This window comes from Phalangium opilio, unplaced genomic scaffold (genome assembly GCF_054372755.1).
Source record: "Phalangium opilio isolate 3A_F unplaced genomic scaffold, DU_Popi_V2 ptg000540l_1, whole genome shotgun sequence".
Lineage (NCBI taxonomy): Eukaryota > Metazoa > Arthropoda > Arachnida > Opiliones > Phalangiidae > Phalangium > Phalangium opilio.
The window spans coordinates 366,596-392,180 of NW_028324244.1; the positions used below are offsets into that span (position 1 = coordinate 366,596).

Consider the following 25,585-nt stretch of genomic DNA (forward strand, 5'->3'; position numbering starts at 1 on the left):
CGTACACTTCCGGGATATGACGTACATTCCATTTTTAGGCAAATCATAAAAGTTGCTTTGTTGGAATATAAATATAAATATCTCCCCTTAAAACCGAAAACAATGTGTTCAAATAGAGGTCAAAATTACTTTAGCAATTGGGTATGCAACATTTTGATATTAAAACACTTGCTAGCTCAGAAAATTAGGGCAAATTATCGCATTTTTTGCGCATTTTAAAGCAACCCAAAAATAAATTTGATAAACTTACAATCGAAAGCTGGTTCCTTGGCATCTTTATCCTTGTCCTTGTCTTTTTTGGGCATGATGGCGCCGGATTTGACTTGAGCAATAGATCCACTGACGTCACGCACGTTGCTTATTTTGCGAATTGATTGGTTATCCCCGACGTTCGAAACGGTAGAGTTCCGAGTCGTTACTTGGCTGATTCTTCCCGTAACCCCTCCATTGGTGCCTGCCGCCGAACTTGGTCGACCAGCACCACCACCTTCAAATTCATACAGTTCATTAGAACCATAGTTAAAACACACCCCCCTGAGGTTAAAGTTCATGCGTATTTATTTACCTGTGGCACTTCTGTCTTCTGAGCTGGACGAATAATGTTTGCAAGTTGGATGATGTAGATGTTTCGCACTCGGTGACTTATTTGAAATCGGGATCCCAGACGGGCGGTGATTATTATTGGGCGGGGTTGGTGACGTCAACGATGACTTATCATCCAAAGAAACAGTATCCGAAACTGGCCGAATACTTTTAATCTGGACGTCTGCAAAAAACGCAAAAAAAGTAAAAGAAATTAGAAATATAAATATTAATAATTAACCCTTTTTGAAATTAATACCGCATATATTTAGGTATATGTTGGAGGAGTTAATTAAAATTCAATCAAGCCGTTCCGTTTAATTGAAGATTTCCATAATAGGGCCTAGCTGGAGATGGTTTATATTAATTTAATCAGAGCTAGGAATATCTCGTATGCACCCATTAAAAATAAAGAGACCCCCCCCCCTATGGCTAAAAGCCGGCGTGGATGAGATTTCAACAACGAAACCGGGATAATATGAGGGTTAATTCGCCTTTGACGTCAGATGAAGCCCAGTAAAGGACTTACTTTATCATAGGGGATGATGGTTTGGGTTCTACCGCGAGTGCTAAAGGCCTGATATGGGTTTCCTATTCAAGCGAAATATGATAAATCACAGCCTCAATATCAACATCTTTCGTCATAAATTCTAATATCATATTTGAGACAATTCCCCGCTATTCGGGATTGGTCTAGCTGACGCGCGAAAGAATTAGTCTAACCGGAACATCAGAAAACACAAGTCGATTCCTTGTCACAATATTAGGTAATATCATAAGTTTATAATATATGTTCCATTCATAAGTTTGTTACTGGTAACTTAGAAACTGGAGCTTGTCATGAAGTGAGTGAGGTAGGACATAGATTAGAGGTAAAGCGACGCCTGGTGAGGCGCTGTAAAAGCTAGGCTTAGTAATGCAGAAGATGTACTGCGAAACTAACCGAGTGTAATTACTCAATTCTCGCTTGTCGTTCTGCTAGAACTAGTTCGAGCTGTAAGTCTCTCAGTAACATTACGAAGTATCGGTAGTGTCATACTTATGGTGATATTAAGGGTCATTCCTGAGAGTTAAAACAAACGTCGGCCCTCGTGGCCCCCTCTGACATGCTGGTTAATTTTCTACACTCCTATTTTACCGTTGACAAAGGTGGAATCAATCAGAACTCGTTTATGGTACAGGGGCGAAGCTAAAACTAGCCTGTACTCAAAATTGCCCTTATATATAAGCCTGGGAAGAGTTTAAATCGCTGGCAAGGCTTAAGTATAACGCCATCCTTTTCCTTCCATCATTTAAGATCCTTACGTAACGGTACCCTCCATCCAAACACAGCGGTTAAAACAGACAAGCTTCAAAAGGAGAGGTCTTAAGAGACGGGAATGAGAGAAGTTTCCAAATCCCGCGATAATCCTTAAGGTCCTTTTATTCGTTTTATATTTGGAGGGGAATTTTCCTCTCTTTTCTCTTCATCATTTCGTTGGTACATTGATCCTTCTCGGAACAAAACTTGACGCGATCCTATAAATTTACCGCCATCTCTATCGTAATTTTAAGCACCACTATAGAAGGTAGTTTAATGAATTCTCCAACTGAAAATCAAACCAGTTCTGTTCTTGTCTATTACCTATCCTTGATGAATAAGTGATTGCTTGTGTTCGTCGCTCGGAGGAGAGTGATGAGGATGAAGAGAGACAACAGAAGCTCAAGAGCAAAGGATGCATGGGTATAACCCGATGATGGAATATATATTAGAGTCTGATGTTTGAAGAGGAGATGCAACTCCAGACTTCCCCTACCCAATATGCATATCAAACGATGGTGAAGAGCCTGGACTATGATACGGAATTTCAGGAATTTTCTATTAAAATCATCCAACTTCACCCACCATCTTATCACGTACTGGTTTTATCTTTACTCTTAGATGAGGGAAGTAAACATAAGAATCCGATGCGTGCAAAGACCCAAACCTACACACTAATCAAAATAAGACTAACCCCCTTAATTACAATACATAACAGAATTAGCTTTCGGGCTAATTTTCCAGATTTGATTAAATGCACGAGGAGAAAATTTCATCAGGGTAATTTTAGGGTTAGTGGAGGAACTCCTATATTAAAATCTACTCCAATTTTATAAGGATTTCTTCTCAACACCGCGTCTTACTTTGATCCAATATTTTATTAAAAAAAATTACTCAGTCGTAGGTCAAAGACCTATCGTTTATTGGTTCAGAGGTACGTTGATTCCACGACCTTACTAAAGTAGGGTAGCCTAGTTGATGCAGTTACAATTCAGAAAATCCCTAGGCAAACCAACCCTTTAAACGTTTTCCGGCGCTGTAAGGGGAGACCGGCGAGTAGTACCATCTGGAATACATAAAGCTAATAGGAATAAATGTGCTACATCCATTTCCATTCAACGTATGTAGGCGGATTTTGTGGGAGGAGCTACAGAATATAATTTATCTCGCCGCACGTTGCACCTGCCTGACCTCGCGTTGGTATCAACCAATGAAGCGACAGTTAGAAAGACGCCATCAGAAATATGAGGGGTAAGTTCTCAAGCCCGGTATACCCACAAAACCCGCATAGAAATAACATGGGGACAAAATGATTCCGATTAGCTGTTATGTATTCCGAGTAGGTACCGTTAATAGCTTCTAGACAGCGTTCTACTTCCAATATAACTTCCCGAGGAACGAAAGTGGTTTTTGCAAACTGTACAAGATTCAAGGCAAACATACTTAATGCAGCGTGCGTTGAAAATCTACGGGGGCAAGGAGGGCAAGTGGCCGTTGGGACGTTTATTATCATGGAAACAGCCTGACTTTATATTGAACTTTTCGCTTTCTGTAGAGCTCAAGACCTATATTAAGCTTAAGTCTACCAACTTTGAGCCTATAACTCGAAATCTATTGGTTTCGTTATTATTTTTTCCACGCTTCCTTAAGTTTACTTCCTTCTTCACAATTCCGTAGCCAAGTTTTCCCCCGCCAAATGACCCATGAAAGAAAAACGGTCTTCTCGATGCCGTTAGCCGTTGCATTTTCTTCTCAATAATGGATAACAAACTTAACAACACAACACCGAAGGTAAACTTTCAACTAATATTTGGGCTTAACTTTGATCCAAGGTTAAAGTCTTCGTTCCGGAAGCATTCCTTTTTTCTTAGTTCCGCATTTCCGAAATTTTCAGCAAACCTTTTATATATAACTTCCTTTAAAAGATACCGATACTCTTTTGCTTGCAAGTTTACTGCTTGCCAAAAATTCAGTAGTCCCTTTTCTATAAAGAGCCTAGATACTAGGCTCTCTCTTGGAGCTCGCGAAAGAGGGAGAGGTCAAAGGTTACCGAGGCTCTACATCTATACTACATCCCACACCTTTCAAACACGTACGCGGGATTCTTTAAAGTTCAAAGAGTTCGCATCCTAGCTAGCTAGGTAGCAGATGCAAACTGATATTTTTATAATGGAGGTTCCGGAAAAGAGAAACAAAAGAAATTAATGAAGTTCAAGCGGAGCTCTTATTATTATTATGAAACTTTAAGCCTTTGCTTACGATATTTTAACTTTGGCATATCTACCCAAAACCTTCTAATTTTCTTTTAAATAAAAGGTACGTGTTAAAAGCAACAAGAGTTCTACTTAACGCCATGAAATTTAAATATCTTCCGAGGCTTAATTTGGCATTTTTCCCAAAATATTTTAAAATCACGATATACACCTCTATTTATTTTTTTGTCTTTTAAATTTAGGTGCCAATTTACTTAGGACGATAACGAGGTCTGTTATAGGCTAAATAACGAAAAGTCTTGTACGCCAATTAAATTTAAATCCAGGTTTTTTTCCTTACATACAGCGGGACATGTAACCGTAATTAAGTGTACATACAAACACAGTAGAATTTACCTCTGAGAAACTTGGGGGAAAAATTTTGACTATATAAAATTAGAATACCCTTTGAAAACTAAAGCGAAAATTAATGTAAATAATCTGCATATCATTAAACGATAGAGGCGCATCATTATTTTGATGCTAAAGATTTGATTACGAGATAAAATATTCATTTCACTCAAAATAAAAAAGACGCTTTTTCTCAAATCCAAACGAGTTTTTTTTCTTTAAATTTTCTTCCATTTTTCTAAAAATAGCATCCGAAAACCCTCGGGTCTGAATCTTTTCACGGACAAATTACAATTGAATCGGACATACTTCGAATTTCAGAGCTAAAAGTTCCGTTCTTTCTCTTTTTTTAACAGCCTACTGAATAACTTTACAGCGAGCACCTCAAGAAAATTATTTGTCCATGGATTCCACGTAAGAATGGATGGAGGTAGCGCTTGAAAGAATGGACGCTCAAATTGCCTAGTTCTGAGATAAAAAAAATCCTGAGAGAAACGGGGTTTACCTGCTATTTTTGGAAAGTGTGTTTCAAGCTTGGAAGAGGGAAGTTTATACTGGAGTAGAAATCATACGAGAGGGCCTTTCCCTGGCATTGCCGTAAAATATACCCATAGTACGCCACCTGGTCATAGCAACAGGAACTACTATTTACACGTGACAAAGCTAGTGTAAAATATTTCCACACCGAGAGTTGGCTGGCTTCACTTAATGATACCAAACTTTGAAAGGCATACTGGGATTTTTTTTAAACAACTATACCACTCCAGTATCAAACTTCCCTCCTCTAAGTTTCAAGCTTCTAACTCCCCCGCTCCAAAGAATCGATGGATTGCCGGCAATGAACGCCTAAAGCCTAACAGAACGAGACGCTTTTGAGGTAAAGGTTATGGAGGCGCGACCTCTGAAAAGGTTATTTGAAGAGAACTTTGAGGTTCAAAGCCAAGGCCTAAATTAACCTAAGCCTATATGAACGTAATAAATTTGTTTTTGAAAAAGTGGAATTATACAGTTGAGTTCACCAACCACACACCTAAAAATCAATAATTCAATATTCATGTAAGATATAGGTGAATAATAAACAGGTGAAGATAGGGAGAGTACCTATCCAAGTATATCATCAATGTTGGTGCATGGTCATTAACAAGTGATGAATGCAACACGCGCATCCAAACACGGACGGAATATTAATTAATTAATGTACCTGCGTATCAATAATGTTCGATCGAAGCACCTAATCTACGTCCGAATCGATAATTTCAAGATACTACCTTGGGTTGTCGGAATATTCCAGAAAATATTAATTATTTCCACTACATTCAATTTTAAGCTATAAATCTATAGCTTCCGGACGCTTACCATCTTATTACGTATTGACATACGGAAAACCAGTGAAACATGAGATTGAATTTAACTAAAGGTTAAACCCGAAGTATAGACTATTCCATTAATTCCAGACAAGAGAAGCACGAACGCCACAATGGCGGGGAGGTCGTATCACCTTCATGGGTGTGTGGACAGAACTGACTTCCATAAAAAAGGGGCTGGATATTTGTCAAAATCTTATGAACAATTATATCCTAAATATACCAGAACGATCATATTAATAGGCCTAATTCTACGCGCGTGTCCTAACCCTTTTTTTGTTAGTCTCGTGACAAGTCTGGCTGCTGGTTTCATCAAAATGTTGTCCAAGTGGAATTTGCGGAATATGGAAAGTAAGAGCGGATTAATACACGCGTTAAAACCTCATATGGATGAAAATAGTAGTACCGCAAATACCGCTTGATAGGAAGTATATCTTTCTATCCGTTAGAATATGCTTTTAGCTCCCGAGATGCGCAGAGAAAAATATTGGAGGAATCGCGCATGATACAAAGTGCTATCGGAATTATCTTTGGTCTTCTTCTTCTTCGTTTCTTTCTCATTGCAAAGTTTTCTATAGTATACTTGGTCGTCTGTCTAACGACAGCGAAGGGCAAATGGAGGAAAGAACCAAGGAATTGTGTGACGGTACGAATGGCGGAAGGGGGCACACAAAGAGTAATAGACTTCATACGTCATTATTCTTTGAGTTTTTCTTTTATATTGATCAGACCAGCCAAAGAGGATGAAGGAATCTTTTTCCATTTGGTATACCGTATCCCAGGAAACACAATATTTTCGCGCGCGCTGAAGGTTACGGATGAATAGCGCCTTTATAGTTTGGGCAAATAGAAGCGAAACAATATTCGCGATAAACCAGGAATACACACAACTACTAGGAATCATTGCGCCACAAAGACGCCATCAGAATTATAAGGAGTGACGGATAGTAAGTTCTCAAGCGCGGTATACCCACAAAACCCGCTTAGAAAAAAAAACAAAAAACATGGGATACATATGGGGACACAATTATTACTAGTAGCTGTATGTATTCCTAAATAAACTGATAGAGGGAAACGCTGGCTGGCTTTGTCTGGAAATCTCGAAACTGCCGACGAAAGAAATCGGTATACTGAACTGCAACAATATTATTAGAAGAACATTCCTATTTGTACGCCGTTTTACGTTCTGCGAATCTATAAATACTTTCGCAAAATCTGAGATAATTCAGATATAAACGAGGCTAGGTATTAAGGCGATTACGAAACACTTTAGGGTCTTTTAGACATTAGAAAACTGAACGAACTTAAGAGAGATTGGGGGAAAAATATATAGGAAAACGCATTTAGAAATTCTTTCGCGTTTGTCAGCTTAAATTAAAGTCAAATTTAGCCTTTGCAAGAGGGGGATGAGGGAGGATGAGGTGTATGTATGTGTGGATTCAACGGCAATCGGAGTTGATTATTGTTTATTCTCCCTACGGGATAGAGAGTGATGCTCCATTTCTAGTTTCCCAGCACCTTCTAGAGTATATAAGGAGGAGGAGATTGGGAGCGAGGCTTAGCAGGGAAGCGCCAATCTCCATTACCTTAGGCTAAAAATAGTCCCTTCCCCCGTTCATAGCAATGCGCGAGGCTCATCTCTGGAACCTTATGGCGGAAGGTGTGGTGGGGCAGACGCCCAACTCAGTGGAGACACAGAGAGAGAGAGAAAGATGGAGGCTCTTTTAGTTCCAATATGTATCACGGAATAGACCTTTCCATTAATTCCAGAAGAGAAGCAGCGAAGGTTACCTTCTTGGGTAAATTCCCTGGCTAGAGGCAGGGCGATTCGGCTAGCCTATATCTGCCTGTAGTGAACTCTGGCGCTGCCTATTGGTTGGCGCCAGTGAAATGAACCTTATCTAATGCTATGTTCACAGTTGCACGGGAGTCGGTTGACGACTCGTTTGCCCTATTAGTTGTGAAACATTATTTATTGCTAGTTCGAAGCGATTTCAAGACCTTAAGACGCTCATGTTAGTGCTGTCTGCTTATCTTTTCGTTGGTGTTGTCTGCTAAGGCCGGTGAAAATACACTTATTACTAGTCTCATCCCAGGTGAACTATATCCCTGAACACTAGAAACTACCCTCCAAAGCCGCTTTAAGTTGGTTCGCGAAGCAACTTCAAGAAACCGCGTTTGTAATTAGCTTCTCGAGTATCAGTTTTGTTCACACTAAACTTAATTTGGAAGCGTTTTGAATCGCTTCGAACCGGTTTCCCGTGTAAGTGTGAACGTGGCTTACGAAGGCGGCCCTCTCGCCTGTGTGTTTGCTGGTTTCTTTGCGAGTAATTTATGTAATAGTCTAGTCTCCGCAAATCGAAGGGGGTCCATACAGCACCAGCTTGAAACCTTTAAAGTATACCCCCTTCCAGAATCAATACGTCATTAACGGTAACATTTCAAGCTCCTTTTATCGACAATTTTGTCAGCACCACCACCCTAACGTCGTCGTGCTAGGTCAGTGCCAGACATTTTTATTTAAACCACTCCCTGCCAAGCTGTCCTCTCTACGATGAGGACAAGGTATGACGTATTTGTTGCGTCACTACTAAGTTGAATCTCGGAAAAAGGGGGGGGGGAAACTAAGAAGGAAGTAATGGAAGACTTCAATCTGCCGCTCTCTGAAGTACATCCCCCCCCCCGAACGGTAATCGCAGTATCATCAGTTTTCTCCGCTAAAGAATTTATACCTCTTTTTCTTATTGATGTAGGAATTTCTTGGGTTTGATTTATATTAGACAGGATTGTTGGGGAGAGATTCTGTTTGCATAGTGTGCGGATTTTTAAAATGTATGTTTTATATACGCAAATTTTCCCAAAACTGTAGAATTTCGTATGCGTAGAAATATATGGTATCATAAGATGATAAGATATGTTCCATACATAAGTTTGTCACTGATAACTTAGAAACTGTAGCTTGTCATGAAGTGATTGAGGTAGGTCATAGATTCGAGGTAAAGCGAAATACGCCTGGTGAGCTTGCGCTGTCAAAGGCTTACTAATGCAGACTAAATAGGACCTAGATGGAAGTCCTGCAAAATTAACCACCGAGTGTAGGACTTCAATTCTCGCTTCCGTCGTTCAGCTAGAACTAGCTCGAGCTGTAAGTCTCTCAGCAGCATAAAAAAATATAGGTAGTGTCATACTTATGGAAGGAACATATCACTTATAAAATGATGATGGTATGGGATTGAATTTGGATTTTAAATTTGCATATAGGTGAAGAAATTTGATATTTATGAGATATAGCCCGTATCATGGTATTCAAATATTGAACGTCGTAATGTACTGGTCTATTCTTTAAGTTGGTTTAGCTAAGTATACAAAAATTGTACCGGGAAAAAAATTATGCTATATTGTAGACTACTTAATTTTTAAAAAGAAAAAAATATTTAAACTGATATTTGGAAAATGTTTCAAATATTTCAGCAAAAATTCTCATTTCTCCCAAGACAAACTTTTTACAGCTACACGGTGTGAAAAGACCAATAAATTAAGAGCACTTGCCAAGGTATAAAAGTAACAGAGAGAGAAAGAGGGAGAGCAGCTCGACTTTCTCTCACCAACTCCGGATTGATCACTCTATAAAATTTTATGACCCTAAAAACCCCCTCAAAATAGCTCGTCTTTAGCCCCGTTTTCTTTTATAGTTTAGTGTATATAGCTAAAAGATGCCTTCACAGCAGGCGAAAAAAAAAAAGACAGAAATAAACCTAATAAAACACACCATCAACCAGGAATGCATACAGCCAATAGGAATAATTGCGTCCCCAAATATCTGATCTCCCATGCATTTCTAAATGGGTTTTGTGGGTATACCGGGCTTGAGATCTTACCATCCTCATAATTCTGTCGCGTCATTGGTTAGTAGCGCAAGGTGTAACGCGCTGCGAGATAAATCATTCGCCAGGTAAAATTCGACATAAATAATAATAATAATAATAATAATAATAATAAGTCCCAGCTCTTCCTTCAAGTTGAGTGAAAATTGATGTAGCACATAGATTGTTTCCTAGCGCCCTAAGTATTCCTAGTAAACCAAATCAAATCAGTTCCATAATTTTCTAGCATCTACAGACACTCAAATGTTTCGCGCATTTTGCGAAAGCACCTTAAAGGAAGATAAAAAGAGCGAATAAAGTCTCCTGAACTGAAAAAAGAGAAAGAAAATCAATTGCGATAAAAACAACACGGGAGGGAGAGAGTGAGAGTTTTACTTCTTTCTCTCTTTTTTTCTTAGGCAAAACTATATACAGTTGTCTGAACTAGCATCCTCACGAAACAGCACCAGCAGTCTCTCAACGTCTCAACAAGCTTCCTTCATCCAATTCGGAGGAGGAGGATGCTGAAGAGATACGGGGAACTCTCTCCAGCAGCATCTTCCGAGAAAAGAAAAAGGCGCTCCCAAACTTCAACCAAATTCTCCAAAGAGTTTTAAGAAAAGACGCGGGTTGATGTCGTAATCTTTTTTCCCATGCATGCGGAAGCGAAGTTTAGTTTATCCCAAAAACGATAGAGGATCCAGAGGAGAACGAAATGCCAAGAAAATAACCTAACCGAACAAACCATCCACCACGCAGGCTCTCTCTCTCTCTTAAGGAAGTGGGTGGCTAGGTCTGTAAGGAGTATCTCGCCAAGGCTTAGGAAGGCGTAAAAATGAAAATAGGGTTTTCCTTTCTAAGATAAACCCCGTAAGAAGATGAAATGGTCTTCATGCATAACTGCACTGGGTGGTGTTGAAAATGTGGTTTTGAAACTTGTGTTAAGTTATTTAACTTAGGGGAAACAAACATCTAAATGAAAACTATATAACTGTTTCAAATTAATATTTGTGTCTTTTTAAGTATATACCGTATCAACATAAGTTTATAAGTTATATGTTCCTATCATAAGTATGACACTTCCTCGTAATGCTATACTGAGAGACTTACAACTCGAGCTAGTTCTAGCTGAACTACAAGCGAGAATTGAAGTACTACACTCGGTGGTTAGTTTTGAAGGACTTCCATCTAGGTCCTATTTAGTCTGCATTACTAAGTCTTTGACAGCGCCAAAAACCAGGCCTCCCTCTCTTTACCTCGAATCTATGACCTACCTCACTCACTTCATGACAAGCTCCAGTTTGTAACCAGTGACAAACTTATGGTGAACATATATTATGAACTTATGGTATAAAAGAATGTTAAATGACAAAAAAGCATTTGCTAATTAGATCTGTACTAATTAACCCTAAAAGAATTAATTTCTGAGAAACAATTAAGAGTTACTTTCCAGAATTACAAAACTTTCTTTCATGATGATTTCTTCATCTATATGTACTGTGTAAATAGCATTAACTACGTTCAAAGCAAACTGCAACTAAGAGAAAAGGTTATCTGTAGCTATAGAACTATTAAAAACGATGATATTTCACAATCCCTTTAAAACATTTTTAACGATGCAATAATGAGAGGAGAAAAAAAAGGGGTATAGAAATAACATTCCAAAGATAAAAGAACCGACATCACTAAAAACATTTGCCAAACGTTGATTGGTGGAACACTGACAAAAACGTTATACGACCTACTTAATATAACGAAGTCGTGACAGAGAAATACATTGTACATCCATACGAACAAGGTCTCACAAATAAGAACGCCTTTTGAAGAAAAAGAAAAGAATATATATTGGGACAAAAACACTTAAACGGAAGTAGAAACAAAGGAACTGAAATGAAGGGTGTGATAAACACAGAAACCAAACAAATCACATTGTCAAATTCATTCTTACGGCGCTCGTTAAGGGTAACAATAACCCAAGACAATACCATTCGGTATTTTCGGAAACAATGAAAACTAGCCTAGTGGTTAACAACAAATTAGGAAGGTGTTGTTTTTTTGCCCAATATAAAGGTTAAAAATCAACTTGTAACGACTTCCCGTTTTCCAAGGAACTCAGGTGTTGTTGGAGAGCTCAAAGCCACACGGTTTATCCATTCTTTGGAAGCTTGCTGATCGTTACGTTAGCCAGAATCACGCGCTACAGAGGGACTAATTGGATGACGGAAGAATCGGTCAAAAGGATTTCTCTCTTTATTGGCTTCGTTATACAAGAAGCAATAAGAGGTGCACGAGGCTACACTCGAGGAACCGGACACTATTCCAAATACCTTGGTTAAAGACCTTACGTCGCTTCTGCGTTGGAATGAAGATAGTTTCCAACCCTTTTTGACGAGGATCCCTGTTTTGAGATGCGCCGCCAGAGAAGGGGGAAGTTGAAGAAGAATAAAAGAAAAAAAAACAGCTAAGCCTAACAGAAAACTAGGCTTAGAATGATGGAAGAGTTATGCCATCCAGTACAAACGAATTCCAAAGCACGATTTGTCGACAATGCTATTGAAAGCCTTTGACTAGTACCGCGATAACCTTTAAAATCTTTAGACTAACTTTAAAAAAAAACAAATCAAAGAAACAAGTCTTACGTTTGCTCGATCAAAGTGCATGCGCCGAGCAAAGTTAAATTGCTTCCCAAAATGTTTATTTTTTATAAATCGATAAAGAAACGTTTGATCGTTTAGGTAAAGTGATTGTGAAACACGCGCAATCATTACCATAAGTTCCTAAGATATGTTAACTAAGTTTGTCACTGGTAACTTAGAAACTGGAGCTTGTCATGAAGTGAATTAAGTAGGTCATAGATTCGAGGCAAAGCGACGCATGTCTGGTTTTGGCGCTGTCAAAGGCTTAGTAATGCAGACTAAATAGGACCTAGATGGAAGTCCTGCAAAACTAATTAACCACCGAGTGTAGTCTTCAATTCTCGGTTTGTCGTTCTGCTATAGAACTAGCTCGAGCTGTAAGTCTCTCAGTAGCATTACGAACTTGTATAGAAGTGTCATACTTATGGACGGAACATATCTTATAAACAAAATTACTGCAGAGTTAACTTCAGTATAATTTTCATTGATGACATTTCAAACTAAAAATTTTAGGAATTTCCTAGTATTTCGAATCCGAAGAAGCTGAGGAAAGCTATCGCAAACATCTTTTTAAAACTCTTTCGATCAATTCTCCAATTAAAGTACAAATAAAACGCCGTCGTGCTAATTAAGTAGCGATAAAACAAACTCAAAGAAAACCCCCGGACTAATTAAGAAGGCTTCAGAACTTGTCTGAATCCCTTGAAATTTTCTTAACTCGTTTCTTCTTTAGAGTTCTGCATCGGAAGAAAAGAAATAAAAAACTCTCGAAAAGAGTTTGAATCTTTCTCGCTAAGCCTAGGCCATAATTTTTGAAAAACTGGTGTTCGGTCTAATCAGGACAAGTCGAAAGGAATAGTTGGCGGGGACTTTGATCCTACCCAGAAATACCAAGTTTATCAAAACAAGCGTTACGTAAGTGGCTAAAGAACGACTTTCGCGTAATGTTTGGGTGTGGGCGGGAAAAAAAAACACAGCCTTAGCATTTAGAAGCAACCAAATAAGCAGCAAAGGGTAAAAATGAGTGACGTCGTCAGAAATTAATTTAGAAACTGTGGTATTGGGACTTCAACAGTGACTTAGTTAGAATAAATATTAAACATATTATTGCTAAACCCATCATGCATCCCGAGATAATTATTTTTGGTTATTGTATAGTCCATTCCATTAAGAGAAGAGAAAACACCACAGGGGAGGGGGAGGTCACCTTCTTGGGTTATTTCTTTAGAGCCAAGAAGCACCCACTAGAGGCAGTGCAAGTTGGTTAGTCTCCATTCGCGTGTAGTGAACTGGGGCTCCGTCTGGTGTTTCCTCTTGTTTTTCTGCATTGGTTTCTCTGCAAGTACGTAATGAAATGGTCTATTGCGAGAGAGATGCCAACCATTACTGGCATATTATGATACAGTTTAGCGGGAGAACAGCACTGAGTGACGCTAAGTTATAAACTTATTAGGCAAACGAAACTTTCATAAACACAACGCATTCTCTATTACCGCATCAATAACGAAAGACACCCGCCCCCCCCTTTAAGGTTGTCAAAATCGACATTGGAACGCGCCTTTTAGAGCTCATCTATTTACGGGTTCAAGTGCTAGCTGTTACCTAACATACTCTGGCATCAGCTGTCAGAAAAGCATTGCGAAAAACAGCATCTAACTTGGGTCGAAGAATTCTCAACTCCGTCGAAGCGAAAAACCTTCTTTAAGTAAGGATTGTGTGGATTACTCTCCCAGCACCTAGCGCATCTACTTCCTTCCGGTTTCCAAAAACTCTTCCAATATATCCAAGAAAAGTCTACGTTCCTTCGTGTTACTATCCGAGGGAATTAAAGGTCAAGAAGAATTTGTCAAGGGACAGAACGGGGTGAAAGGTTATATCGTGTATATAGGAGAATTTCTAACGTACATTCTCCTTGACATCACGACGATAAGCGAGTCGTGGGAGTTTCAGAATGCAGAGGTCACGTACTGTTAGGTTGACTCGAGGATAACCCGACAGACAATCAACCGAGTTTGGAACATGCGGGTCTATGGGGGACAAGCGACTAGCTAAATATAGAAAACGGTCTAATAGACTTCAAAAGGACATTGACATCTATAGAAGTCATGAAATGTATGTGACTTTTCTACGTTACTAACCAACCAAATACTATCATGACACATCTGTTTAGTACTGGTTGTTTTCGATTAAGGTCACAACAATAAGGGGAATAAATTAAATAAGAATCATAGCGCTGATTTTGTGCATAGAGCTAGGCTAATTAGCTGTATGCATTCCTGGTACTATATCTAATCTAAATATATTTAAAGTATATAATTACCATTTAACTCTTAAGCAGCATAAACTATTTTAATTTAAACCACACACACTGTCTAGTACGTAGGCCGAAATTTCCCGCGTGTTAATAATATAACCCACTTTGAAATGTTAATATTGACCTTTCGAACCAAAAACTTAAATAAATATCAAGTTTAGCTGGCCCTAGCGGCGATCGACATTAATAAAAGAATTTACAAGAATTTTTTTCCAGAAAATTTACATTAAAAAACTGCTTATATCTAAAATTTATTGCCTTATTATTAAAAAAAATCCATTAATTGCAATAAGAAAAAACCTCTAGATTAAAATTAGTAAATTATCATAAAAAGATAATTAGATCTAAATAGGCCAAAAAATATTTATTAAGAAACCAGTTCTTCGATAACTCAATTTATAAGATAATATTCTCCAAGATTGGGTCCCCGTCAGATAATATCTGCTAAGGAGGACCAACATTAGGTTTTGAAGCGTTGGGGGTAAAATAAAATTAAAATTAAATAGAAACCATTAAATTGAAAAAGACATAATGTCTTTCCAATAAAGATACTATGCCGGCCGAATCACTAAAAACTAAAATGCACCAAATATCTCTGTATTCGTACCACGCACTTCACGCATTAATTTACTTAAATATTTAATTAATATTAGTGAACTAAATTACTCCCTTTTCCAGCCCCCTCAATAAAATTATAAAATTAAAAAGGCGTATGTATTCAATTCAAGAATATGTAAATAAAAAAAAATAAAAAACTAGATTTAGTTTCCAAATTCAATTCGGGATTTATGGTAATATAAAATTGGTCCATTTAAACGCTTTATAATTATAGCAGCTTCGAGACATATTTCGGAATAAAAACTGACAAGGCGAAAATAATTTGAAAGAAATATTATATGAATAATTACATCTAAATATCTAAATTACATCACAATATTCTAGAGGGCCGGTAGGCCCTTCTAGATAAGAACCCACACCCTCCCGTAATGTTAAAGAAATAATTCACAGATTTTAGGCTTAGCGTCCCATAGAAAAAGCATGGGATTTTTGGTGTTCCACTCCATCGAATAACTCAGAAACTACTGCGAAGTTAAGGTTCGGAACACTTTTGAACTATCAAGCAACTATGGAATGTTGAACTTCTGAAGTTTGATTAAGAACAATTAAGTCTAAGTATTTTATTTTAATTAATTTATAAATCATGGTAAAACCGTTACATATATTACACTGTTTGCATAGCATTTTGTTCTGCCTCCAACGGGTTTGTGACGAAAACGATAACGCTTCTGCCTAGGGAGCAGAAGGTTGCAGGTTCAAGTCCTGGCAAGCTCGGTGTTTATTTTTGCGGATCTTTTATACATCATAAAAGAAATAATCCTATAAATACAATGTTTGGATAATTTTTTTTTGTTGTTACAAATACGTGCATGTGGCGTAATGGATAACGCGTTTGCATTCGAGGCAAAACATTGCAGGTTCGAGTCTTGGAAAGCTCGTTGTCAATTTTTGATAAAGATTCTAGTATATAGAAGGAAAAATTCTTAAATAACAAACTTTCAATGAAATGTGCGCGTGCTGGCGCATGGTTTAGAAATAACTTTTTTTAAAGTTAAAAAGGTCAACTAAACTTTACACTGAGAGATGTGCCTTTGCTAGACTATTGCTGTAAAGGTTTGTTGTGAAAAAAGTGCACACCCTTAGTGGCGAAACCTTGGGTCTAACTCTGAAAATTCTCTTCACGTCGTAATGTTAAGCTCCGTAGAGATTAACAATAAGAGTTAGGATTGAGTATAAATAGAAAATCCCTGACGCGATTTTCTAAACTATGGGTCATTTAAAAATTTTATTGGACAAAGTTTAGTGTGCTGTTTTTATTTCCGGCCCAGGTTAGGATAGGTGAAACTATCTCAGGGCCGTAAATAAGCACAGGACACTGGACATTGTCCAATAAATATTTAAAATGTTCCATAATTTTTATTTAAAACTAAAGGGGTCACCGGACGGTTGACCAGTAAATTTTTCCGAAGTTTTGATGGCTTGACCATTGATAAAGGATGCGCGTGAAAAACATTCGTCGCTCTATAGGATGTGCAACTCCCTATACTAAAAAGTAGACAAGTAGATACTAGCGCCACCTGGCTACCAGTGATGGAAAGCATCGCGTGAAAAATAAAATGTAATTAATACAAATTAAGGCTGAAGGAACAGATATTATATAAAAAAGACTTGGTTTGCCCAAGCCTTAAAAACAAAACGATAAGAGTTTTTCCAGTTGACTGAAGCGTGGATATTATTTTTTTTCTCTTGAATTTTAAAGACAATCCGTATTTTACTACTCTTTGGAATTTAATTCAATCACCTGATTTTACTGCTAATGGATTAGTTTCCTACAAATTAATTGAAATAAAAAATTACTTATCTCAGATTTTTCAACAACAATTCCATTTTCCTGAAACATTTTATCATGCAGCTATTATTTTGAGGGATATCGTGTAAAGTTAATCAAATTGACGCTTTCTTTTTTAATTACCGGGAATTTTCCTTTCAAAAGGTTTTAAACACATCAATTTTTCATAATGTTGTCAACTAAACAGCAACTCAAGCAACACTTCTAAAATCTTCCCCACAAGTACTGATATACACAGTTTAATAATTTTCACTGTGCTTAAAGAAACGGACCCCTTTATCAAATATAAGAAAGGTGATAACAGCCCCCTTTTGTATTCGAAAAGACCGCATATAATACATTATTAATGAGAGTATTATTTGAAAATTAAAGTACGTTCTTCCTTGAAAAGAAAAAAAATTCAGGAAAATGGAATTGTTGTTGAAAAATCTGAGATAAGTAATTTTTTATTTCAATTAATTTGTAGGAAACTAATCCATTAGCAGTAAAATCAGGTGATTGAATTAAATTCCAAAGAGTAGTAAAATACGGATTGTCTTTAAAATTCAAGAGAAAAAAATAATATCCACGCTTCAGTCAACTGGAAAAACTCTTATCGTTTTGTTTTTAAGGCTTGGGCAAACCAAGTCTTTTTTATATAATATAATTTTAGAACTTATTTAAGAAAAATAAATTTGGAAGCGGGGGGGGAGGAGGAAAGGACCTGAATTTGGAATTTCTAATTAATTATTATATAAATTTTTAAGTGAGATTAGAGAATTATATATTTAAAAGAAATTGATCCTAAATCATAATTTAATATTGAATTTTTAATAAACTTTTCGCGTAAAATATCGTCTGCATGCCAAATTTCATGTAAATCCGTTCAGTAACAAGCATCTAAACATCCAAACTCAAACTTTCACATTTATAATATCATAAGTTTATAAGTGATATGTTCCTATCTATATAAGTTCGTAATTCTACTGAGAGACTTACAGCTCGAGCTAGTTCTAACAGAACGACAAGCGAGAATTGAATAACTACACTCGGTGGTTAGTTTTGCAGGACTTCCATCTTCATATTTAGTCTGCATTACTAAGCCTTTGACAGCCCCAAAACCAGGCATGCGTCGCTTTACCTCGAATCTATGACCTACCTCATTCACTTCATGACGTTTAAGCTCCAGTTTCTAAGTTACCAGTGACAAACTTATGGAAGGAACATATCTTATAAACTTATGATAGGGAGGATTCCTATTCACTTTTTTTTCTTTTTAGATGTCTGCCAAATTCAAAATCATATCATGCCGACCTCAAAAAACCTTCCAAAAAATATATCTGCAACTGGGATTATTCACGCTTTTGATATGAAAGAGGAATAAAAATAAGGTCTTTTCTCGAGATCGAGGGGAAGAGAAAGAAAGAAAAAGCAGCAGCATCTCTAGCTATAGAGAGAGAAGGAAAGAGTCTTTGAATTCAAAGTAATCGTTTATGTAAGAGCTTGGAAGATGAAGTTCCGAGGGCTAGAGAGAAGGTTTTAGACAAATTGGTTCATCCATCTTCCTTCCTAACACGACGCGCCCTACACCCTGTTGCCATTGCCAGCGATTTTGCTCCGCAGCTTCTTCAACAGTTTCGTTATTCGACCAGGATAAAACACATATTTTGTCCGCTAAAAGATCGGGTTTCGCAAAAGCTAAAAAACCGCCAAGCGAAAAACGATTTAATAACAAAATGATGGAGTTTTATTTTCACCTGTGGAGTTCGCTCTTTCGAATGAAGATGTCATAATTTGGTGTTTTCTATTTACAACAGGGTCTCTAGACCCAAGGCCCACTAATTCAAAACACAACCCTTTTTGCGTAAGTTCATAAGATATGTTCCACCCATAAGTTTATCACTGATAACTTAGAAACTGGAGCTTGTCACGAAGTGATTGAGGTAGGTCATAGGTTCGAGGTAAACCGAAGACGCCTGTTTTTGGCGCTGTCAAAGGCTTAGTAATGCAGACTAAATAGGAAGATGGAAGTCCTGCAAAACTAATTAACCACCGAGTGTAGTACTTCAATTCCCGCTTCGGTCGTTCTGCTAGAACTAGCTCGAGCTGTAAGGCTCTACTCTAGCATTACGAAGTATAGGTAGTGTCATACTTATGGAATGAACATATCACTTATAAACTTATGCTTTTAGTAAGCCTAAAATAATTGCGTAAATAATAACTTAATCCTAATTATTTCATTTCAAGTGTTTCTCGCGACCAAAATGAAATTCCGCAACGGTTTTTCGTTACGTTTCCGTTTTCCGCCACATAAGACTAGATCCTTAAGAGAGAGGGGGGATGGGGATGGGGAATATAATATAGGATTGGGAGAAGATAGAAACGTAATGAAATATGGAAAGGACGTACTGTACGTGTGGGTACGCGTCTCGATACGCGTTAACTCCAATAATTTCATCCTAGCTGAGCCAGCTATTTTTTCTTACTCTCACACACCCGTTAAGCACTTCACCCTTAAGATCTGACGGTTTATTTTTTTCATTCCATTTCATTCCGTCTCTATATCTCACAGATGTAAAAATAGTTGAGAGATTTTAGCGGAACATATTAAAAGAAACTAAAAATAAAACATCAGTTAATCTTAAGCCTAACCTTTTACATTGGTGTAAAACAGAAACCGCGGAATTTTCATAAGTTCAAATTACTTTATTTTAGCAAACTTCCCGGCGCCTCGATCTAACTTAATTCTGGGCGCTAATGAAAAATAATCTAATGAACCCCCACGTGATGTTTTACCTTTATCTTTTGGGTTTATTTGCATGCCGTGAATAAATTTATTGCCCACCCAAATAATGAAGTCCCACCTATACTCCTTTTAGAAGTCCTATGCTATAGATGCAAATTGAAATTGGAATTTGCTCCAACGAAATATCCCGATCGAAGCATTACCATCTTTTCTCAACAAAATCCATAACCTAAGCCTAATTTGCAATATAATCAAATCACGTCACGAATCAGAAGTACGTATTAAGCCTTGGCTCTAAAAGGTTACAGAGAAAAAGGCAATCTAATTATAGCGAAACTTAAAAAAACCTTAAGAGATTATCATCTCAGAAAACGAATCGTGAATTCCGTGCTAAACTGAAAATAAGTGACGTTTTAGTTAAAAAAATGTTACTAGATATGATTTTGGCTAAGTTTTAAAATTCTATCCTGGCAAGAAAATAACGTATTTTTTATTCCCATCGATCCAGCCTACAACGTAGAAAATACCTTTCTCCCTTCCAAACCTTCATTAGCAAAGAACAGGGTCATTACCACGTGACAAGACTTTAGAGAATCTCAGAGGAAGGACGCCAAGATGGGTGTCAAAATGAAAGTAGAAGAAGAAGAAGAAGAAAAGACATTAGGCTTAGCACCGGCCGGGTTACATTGTTTCCGGTTCAAGTCCGTTACGGAAGGGATAAAGGAAAGGAAAACGGACATAAGTATAGTGTTTTAACACTACCTATGATCTTTTGTAAAGAGATTACACGCCATTTTCTAGTAGTGACGTAGTTAGTTATCTGTTGTGTATATTAAGCTAAATTAAATTAATTTCTTAATCTTAAAGTTACAAATTATTTTTATCGCGAGTCATTAACGGCTTATATAGCTAATTATAAATCAATATCGCGGTTAATTAAACGTCATTATTCAATGGGGATTAATAAAAGACGGCACTAAAAATTTATTGATCGCTCAGCGAGATGATTTTAAGCCTTGGTTCGCACCAGACTGCAACAGAGAGAGAGGGTGAAAGAAAAAAAAAATGACCCCAATGTCTACTCTAAAATTAGGGACAAAGAACCTTAATGGCGCGAAAAACCCTAAAGGGCAAAGGGTCGAGAGAAAAAAACTCCCTGCAAAATCCAGAAGGACCTGTATCTTATATTGTGGGAGATGGGTCTTTAGAAAGTGAAAAGATTGGCAGTGATGGCGACAGGGGTTTTTTCCACGTAAGATAACAATTTGGGACTAACCCCTTCCAGGACCCGCTTTCATCCCTAAATTTGAGCGCCTCCTTTGACCGGGCTGGACCTTCCCACAAAATGTATGTATATATATCTATATGTATGCTCTTTAGAAAGATGGGACGTGCAATGGAAAAACGATGCGAAAACTACCCTGTAAAACAAAAGACACGCGGTAATCTCTGGAGCACTAGAGCGACATGCCCAAAATGAGGTACAAAAACCTGTTCAGAGATGTCGGGAACTTGTAAACCTCAATATTTTATATACAAAATATGGTGGTTGTTGGTAACTGTCCCATGCCTCGGCAATGAAGAAGAAAAAAGGACTTTCGTTGCGTACAAAGTAAAAGATGTCAAGACAAGGCTTAACACCGCACCGTTACCATCCCCTTTTTCCACATTATAACTTAACTCCAGGGCTCCGCGTGTAACTCTCTCGACAGATGTTTTTCTTACTACTAATTAATAAAGCTTTTGTCAAGTCAATTGAGAAATAAATACAGGGGTATACTAGATGCTCAATAATTAAGTGTCTAGTTATAAAGTTTAGAATGTAAACGAGGTTGAATCATAGAGAAGTATGTGATTAAACAGGCAAGTTATAGAGATGGTCATCAATATACCATTCCGTTAATTCCAGAAGAGTAGCAAACACCACAGGGACGGCGGAGGTCACCTTCTTGGGTTATTTCCTTGACACCAAGAAGCACCACTAGAGGCAGTTCGAGTTGGATAGCCTCTCCATCTGGCGTTCCAGGGAACTAACCTAACAGTACGACCTCCGGCCTCTGTGTGTCTTGGTCTCTCCTCACGAAATTAATTAACTCCTCGCAGTCTATTGACAATTAAAACCGAAGCTGGGAATTGGGCCAAACTCTAGATTATCTTCATCAAACGGATGCAAAATTTTATCATTTAACCTTTGGTTTATTTCCATAAACATTCCGTCTTGTTTAGACTTAACGTTCAATAAACAAACGGGTAAATTTACACCCGACTATATATTTCACCTAGACTATAGAGGCATAGTCTAAATCCGAAGATAGTTCCCGCGCAGAATTATCTTCCGCGAGATGAGAATTAAGATAGAAATAAATTTCGTAGCGCCGCGTAAACACATTCAGATCTACAGAAACAGAATATACTGTAGTCTGTAGAGCAAACGCCAGAGTTACCAACCAACCATAGAGTCAACATTCGAGAGAATTAACGCTGCGGTAGAAAGGTGGTGGTGCATGGGAACACGAGGAAGGGAAGAGAGTCCCTAAATCTTGTGTAAATATAACCGTAAACAAACAGTGATAAGTTTTCTCCGTGGTCCTCTTCCCCTAGCCCCATTGCAAACGTTTTGTTTTGTTTTTAGATTAGTTCGTTCGTTCTTTCTTTCTTTCTTTCGCCGTGAACTGTCTGCGTGCTACCGTAAATGCGCGAACCCCGACTTATTTATAGCCAGATCACATCTCGATGTACCGCGAGCTTAGAAAAACAAAGCCATCTTAATTTATTTTATCGTCTAACCAAATGTGTTTAAACAAGTCAGTAGCTACAGCTTCCGAAACTAAATAAATTCCCTATTTTTCTCTAAGCCTAAATTTGAGATTTTCCAAAAAATAAAAATTAAAAATCTATTTTAAATAAAATGGGAAAAAAATATAATGAAAACTGGCACAGCCTTTTCAACCAACGTTAAGAAATTCGCTTAACAAATGGAGCGTTTTTACGAGAGGAATAAGAGACAGAGAAAGTGCATTGGGACCAGACCCTAAAGGAGACCTGAAGAGACAACGAGTAAAGAATTGGCTGGTCCGGGAGGTAACTTGTCAGAATGTTTCTATACTTCTCAGTCCTAACTTGAGAAGAAAACTAGCGAAACGAATGTGACTACCAAACGTTACAATCAGAAATGTATTACAGTAAAGTTATCGTATAGAGTTTCTTCTGTTAATAGGGGAAGAATGGTACTGTATACACAATTATGCCGACACAACTTTCCATTAATCAACTTCAAGCCTAACTGAATACATCACTCTTCTCCGCTCTTACAATCCCAACCGGTAAGATGGAATCTTTTTCTTTCTTTTTTTCATCACCTCACCCCTTTCTTTGGTTTACATATATATAAAAGAAGACCAAGATGAAGAAGAAAAGAAAAGAAATGGTCCTTTTTCGCCGTATTCCGTCGCTTAGCAACGGGTCCCTGGATATTTCATCTAGAAAACCCTCCATGTCTTGAATAAGATGTACAGCTTACTCCCCCGGTTTCGCCAGATCTGAACCCATCTTAAAACCTCTTTTGGGTGAAACTATTTCATGCATTATTCGTCGTGTCTGAATGGACAGACGAGAAAACCTAACCCTTTCGTATTAAATCTTAATCATCCTCGTGATCTGACATGCATGGAGATGGCCAAGGCTTAGGGTACTAACTCGAGAAAGAGTGCTGGTCCCCGGGAAAGATCAAAAATGCAACCACAGTGGGCAAAGTCTCGTCTCTACAAGTTCAAAGTATCCCGAGTTTGAATCCGGTATTTTTTAAAGGACAGGGTCACCTTCTTTATACGGGGACCCCAGGGCCTCTTACTTCAGTATTCTATCCCATTTCGTAAACCTAAACTAGAATATTCTGGTTGGTTTTTCTTTCTACGCCCCGGTCGCTGTAAGGGCTCTTAAGGCCCATTCACACGCGGCATTTCTTTTCGGTGATTTCGTCGGTACGTTCATTTCCCTGTTCAGACGCGAGAGCAGACGACTTAAAACGAGTAGCATAGACTAGTTGGTGATTTTTGAGCCAAGACTTTTGAATACTAAAATAGATAGACAAACATCCAAAATGAATTTCAAATACCGCGCCAAGAATCCTGAAACGTTTCATATAAATATCGTCTGCTAAAGCGTAGCTGACTCGATCACGCGGTAGTAAGTCATGATCGAGTGAGCTATGGCTAAAGGAAAGGCGCTAACAATGTGGTGCTATCTCAACACTCACCGCCAAACGAAACTGAAAACTAATTTTCAAACTAAACCCGTGCACGAATCTTTTACGTAGTGGTTGACACGTGACTAACTGTGACTTCACCGTCGTGAACGTAAGATTTTAGCCTACAGTCTGGGCCTTTGAAGTTTTGCAATGTTATGTCTTGGGGCCCTTTTTCGCGCGTCTAAAAATGTTGACTGATCTAAGTTTTATAAGAAAATCCAGCCACGCTCGTGCCAAGAAAAAAAACCGTTTTACATATTTCATGAAAGAATAAAATATATTTCAAGTCCCCTTAGAGACTGGGAGCAATGTGGGAATTTTTCATTTTCAAAAGTATAAACCCGGACCTATATTGGGAATTGTATATAACACGCGTAAATATAGGTGGGTTATTAAATATATTATGCATAATCACTTATATTTAAGGGAAAGGATCGGGTTGTTTCAAAATTAATGAATTTCCTTCCCGTTTCTAAGTTATTAATTGAAACCAGATTCCTCGAAGTTGCGTATGCTTTTAAACTATAAATTATTTAATAAATTGGTTGAAATTCGTTACCAACGTTTGTTTATATATAGTATGCACTAAAAGGGGGGCTAGAGAAATTTCCTTCCCCCTTCAACCCGCTTAATTTTAACCGAATGCCCTTCAGTGTTGCCAGCCAGTAATGTTTCAGAGCATCTCCTGCACGTATACAGGTTTGGAACTGAGTGATCACCGAGTCGAACACAGATCTACAAGCTTTTCAGTCTGTTGTATCCATAGATAGCGATTGAATTGAATTGCACTAAATGCCTGGCAACACTTGGCCGCACACTATCTCTAAATAAAACTATAAGAATTAATTTATGCCTTTAAGAAATATGGAGCTTAATTAATCCAATTATGACCTTAGTTAAATTGCATTAAATAATCAAACTAAATATTAATCACAACGCTGTTCTTACTTAAACCATATATAATACTAAATATTTTTATTCAAAACCATATCTATCTAACCACTTGTTGGAGACATATCCTTTGAAAACCCTACACACGGACCAAGCAACCAACTAACCTAGGGTTGCGACCATCTCAAAAACGAAAAGCTCAAAAATCAATCGAACTTTTCCATTCCAAAAAAATGGAAGCAAATTAGATTTGGTACAATTTTTTCTTATAGAAAACGCATTAAATATCAAGGGAATCTATTCGTGCACGAAACTGAAATGAAATTCCATTTTTTTTTCTCCTTCATCTCCATCCTCCATCTTCCTCTCTCTCCAACGTCGCCGCATCATCGGAGCAAAAAGCACATACATACATACATTGAACTCGTTCACTCTTTTAAAGTGATTAGGGCGGAAGGCAGGAATATCCATTTATCTCAACATTAATTCAACCCAGTAGAGTATATATGGGTGGACAATATATGGGGTAAAAATATATATACAGGGTGTAACATAAACGGTGGTAAAAGAAATCCCAAGTACAAGGAGTTCGAAGGAAAAATCAAATTACAATCGAAAATGTAACTTTGATACAAAACGATTTAGGGATGGCCC

General features: G+C 37.7%; 1 protein-coding gene across 4 annotated transcripts in view; it reads right to left on the minus strand.

The window, feature by feature from the left end:
* Nucleotides 1-25,585, minus strand: part of Pka-C1 (Protein kinase, cAMP-dependent, catalytic subunit 1) — a 128,258-nt gene that overhangs the window by 33,292 nt on the left and 69,381 nt on the right. For all 4 annotated transcript variants that reach the window (XM_089862467.1, XM_089862468.1, XM_089862469.1 and 1 more), the window contains 2 exons: nucleotides 566-766; nucleotides 251-487 (listed from right to left, as the gene is read on the minus strand). In XM_089862467.1, coding sequence (XP_089718593.1) covers nucleotides 251-487; nucleotides 566-766 — 438 coding nt within the window. The remainder of the gene's footprint in view (nucleotides 1-250; nucleotides 488-565; nucleotides 767-25,585) is intronic.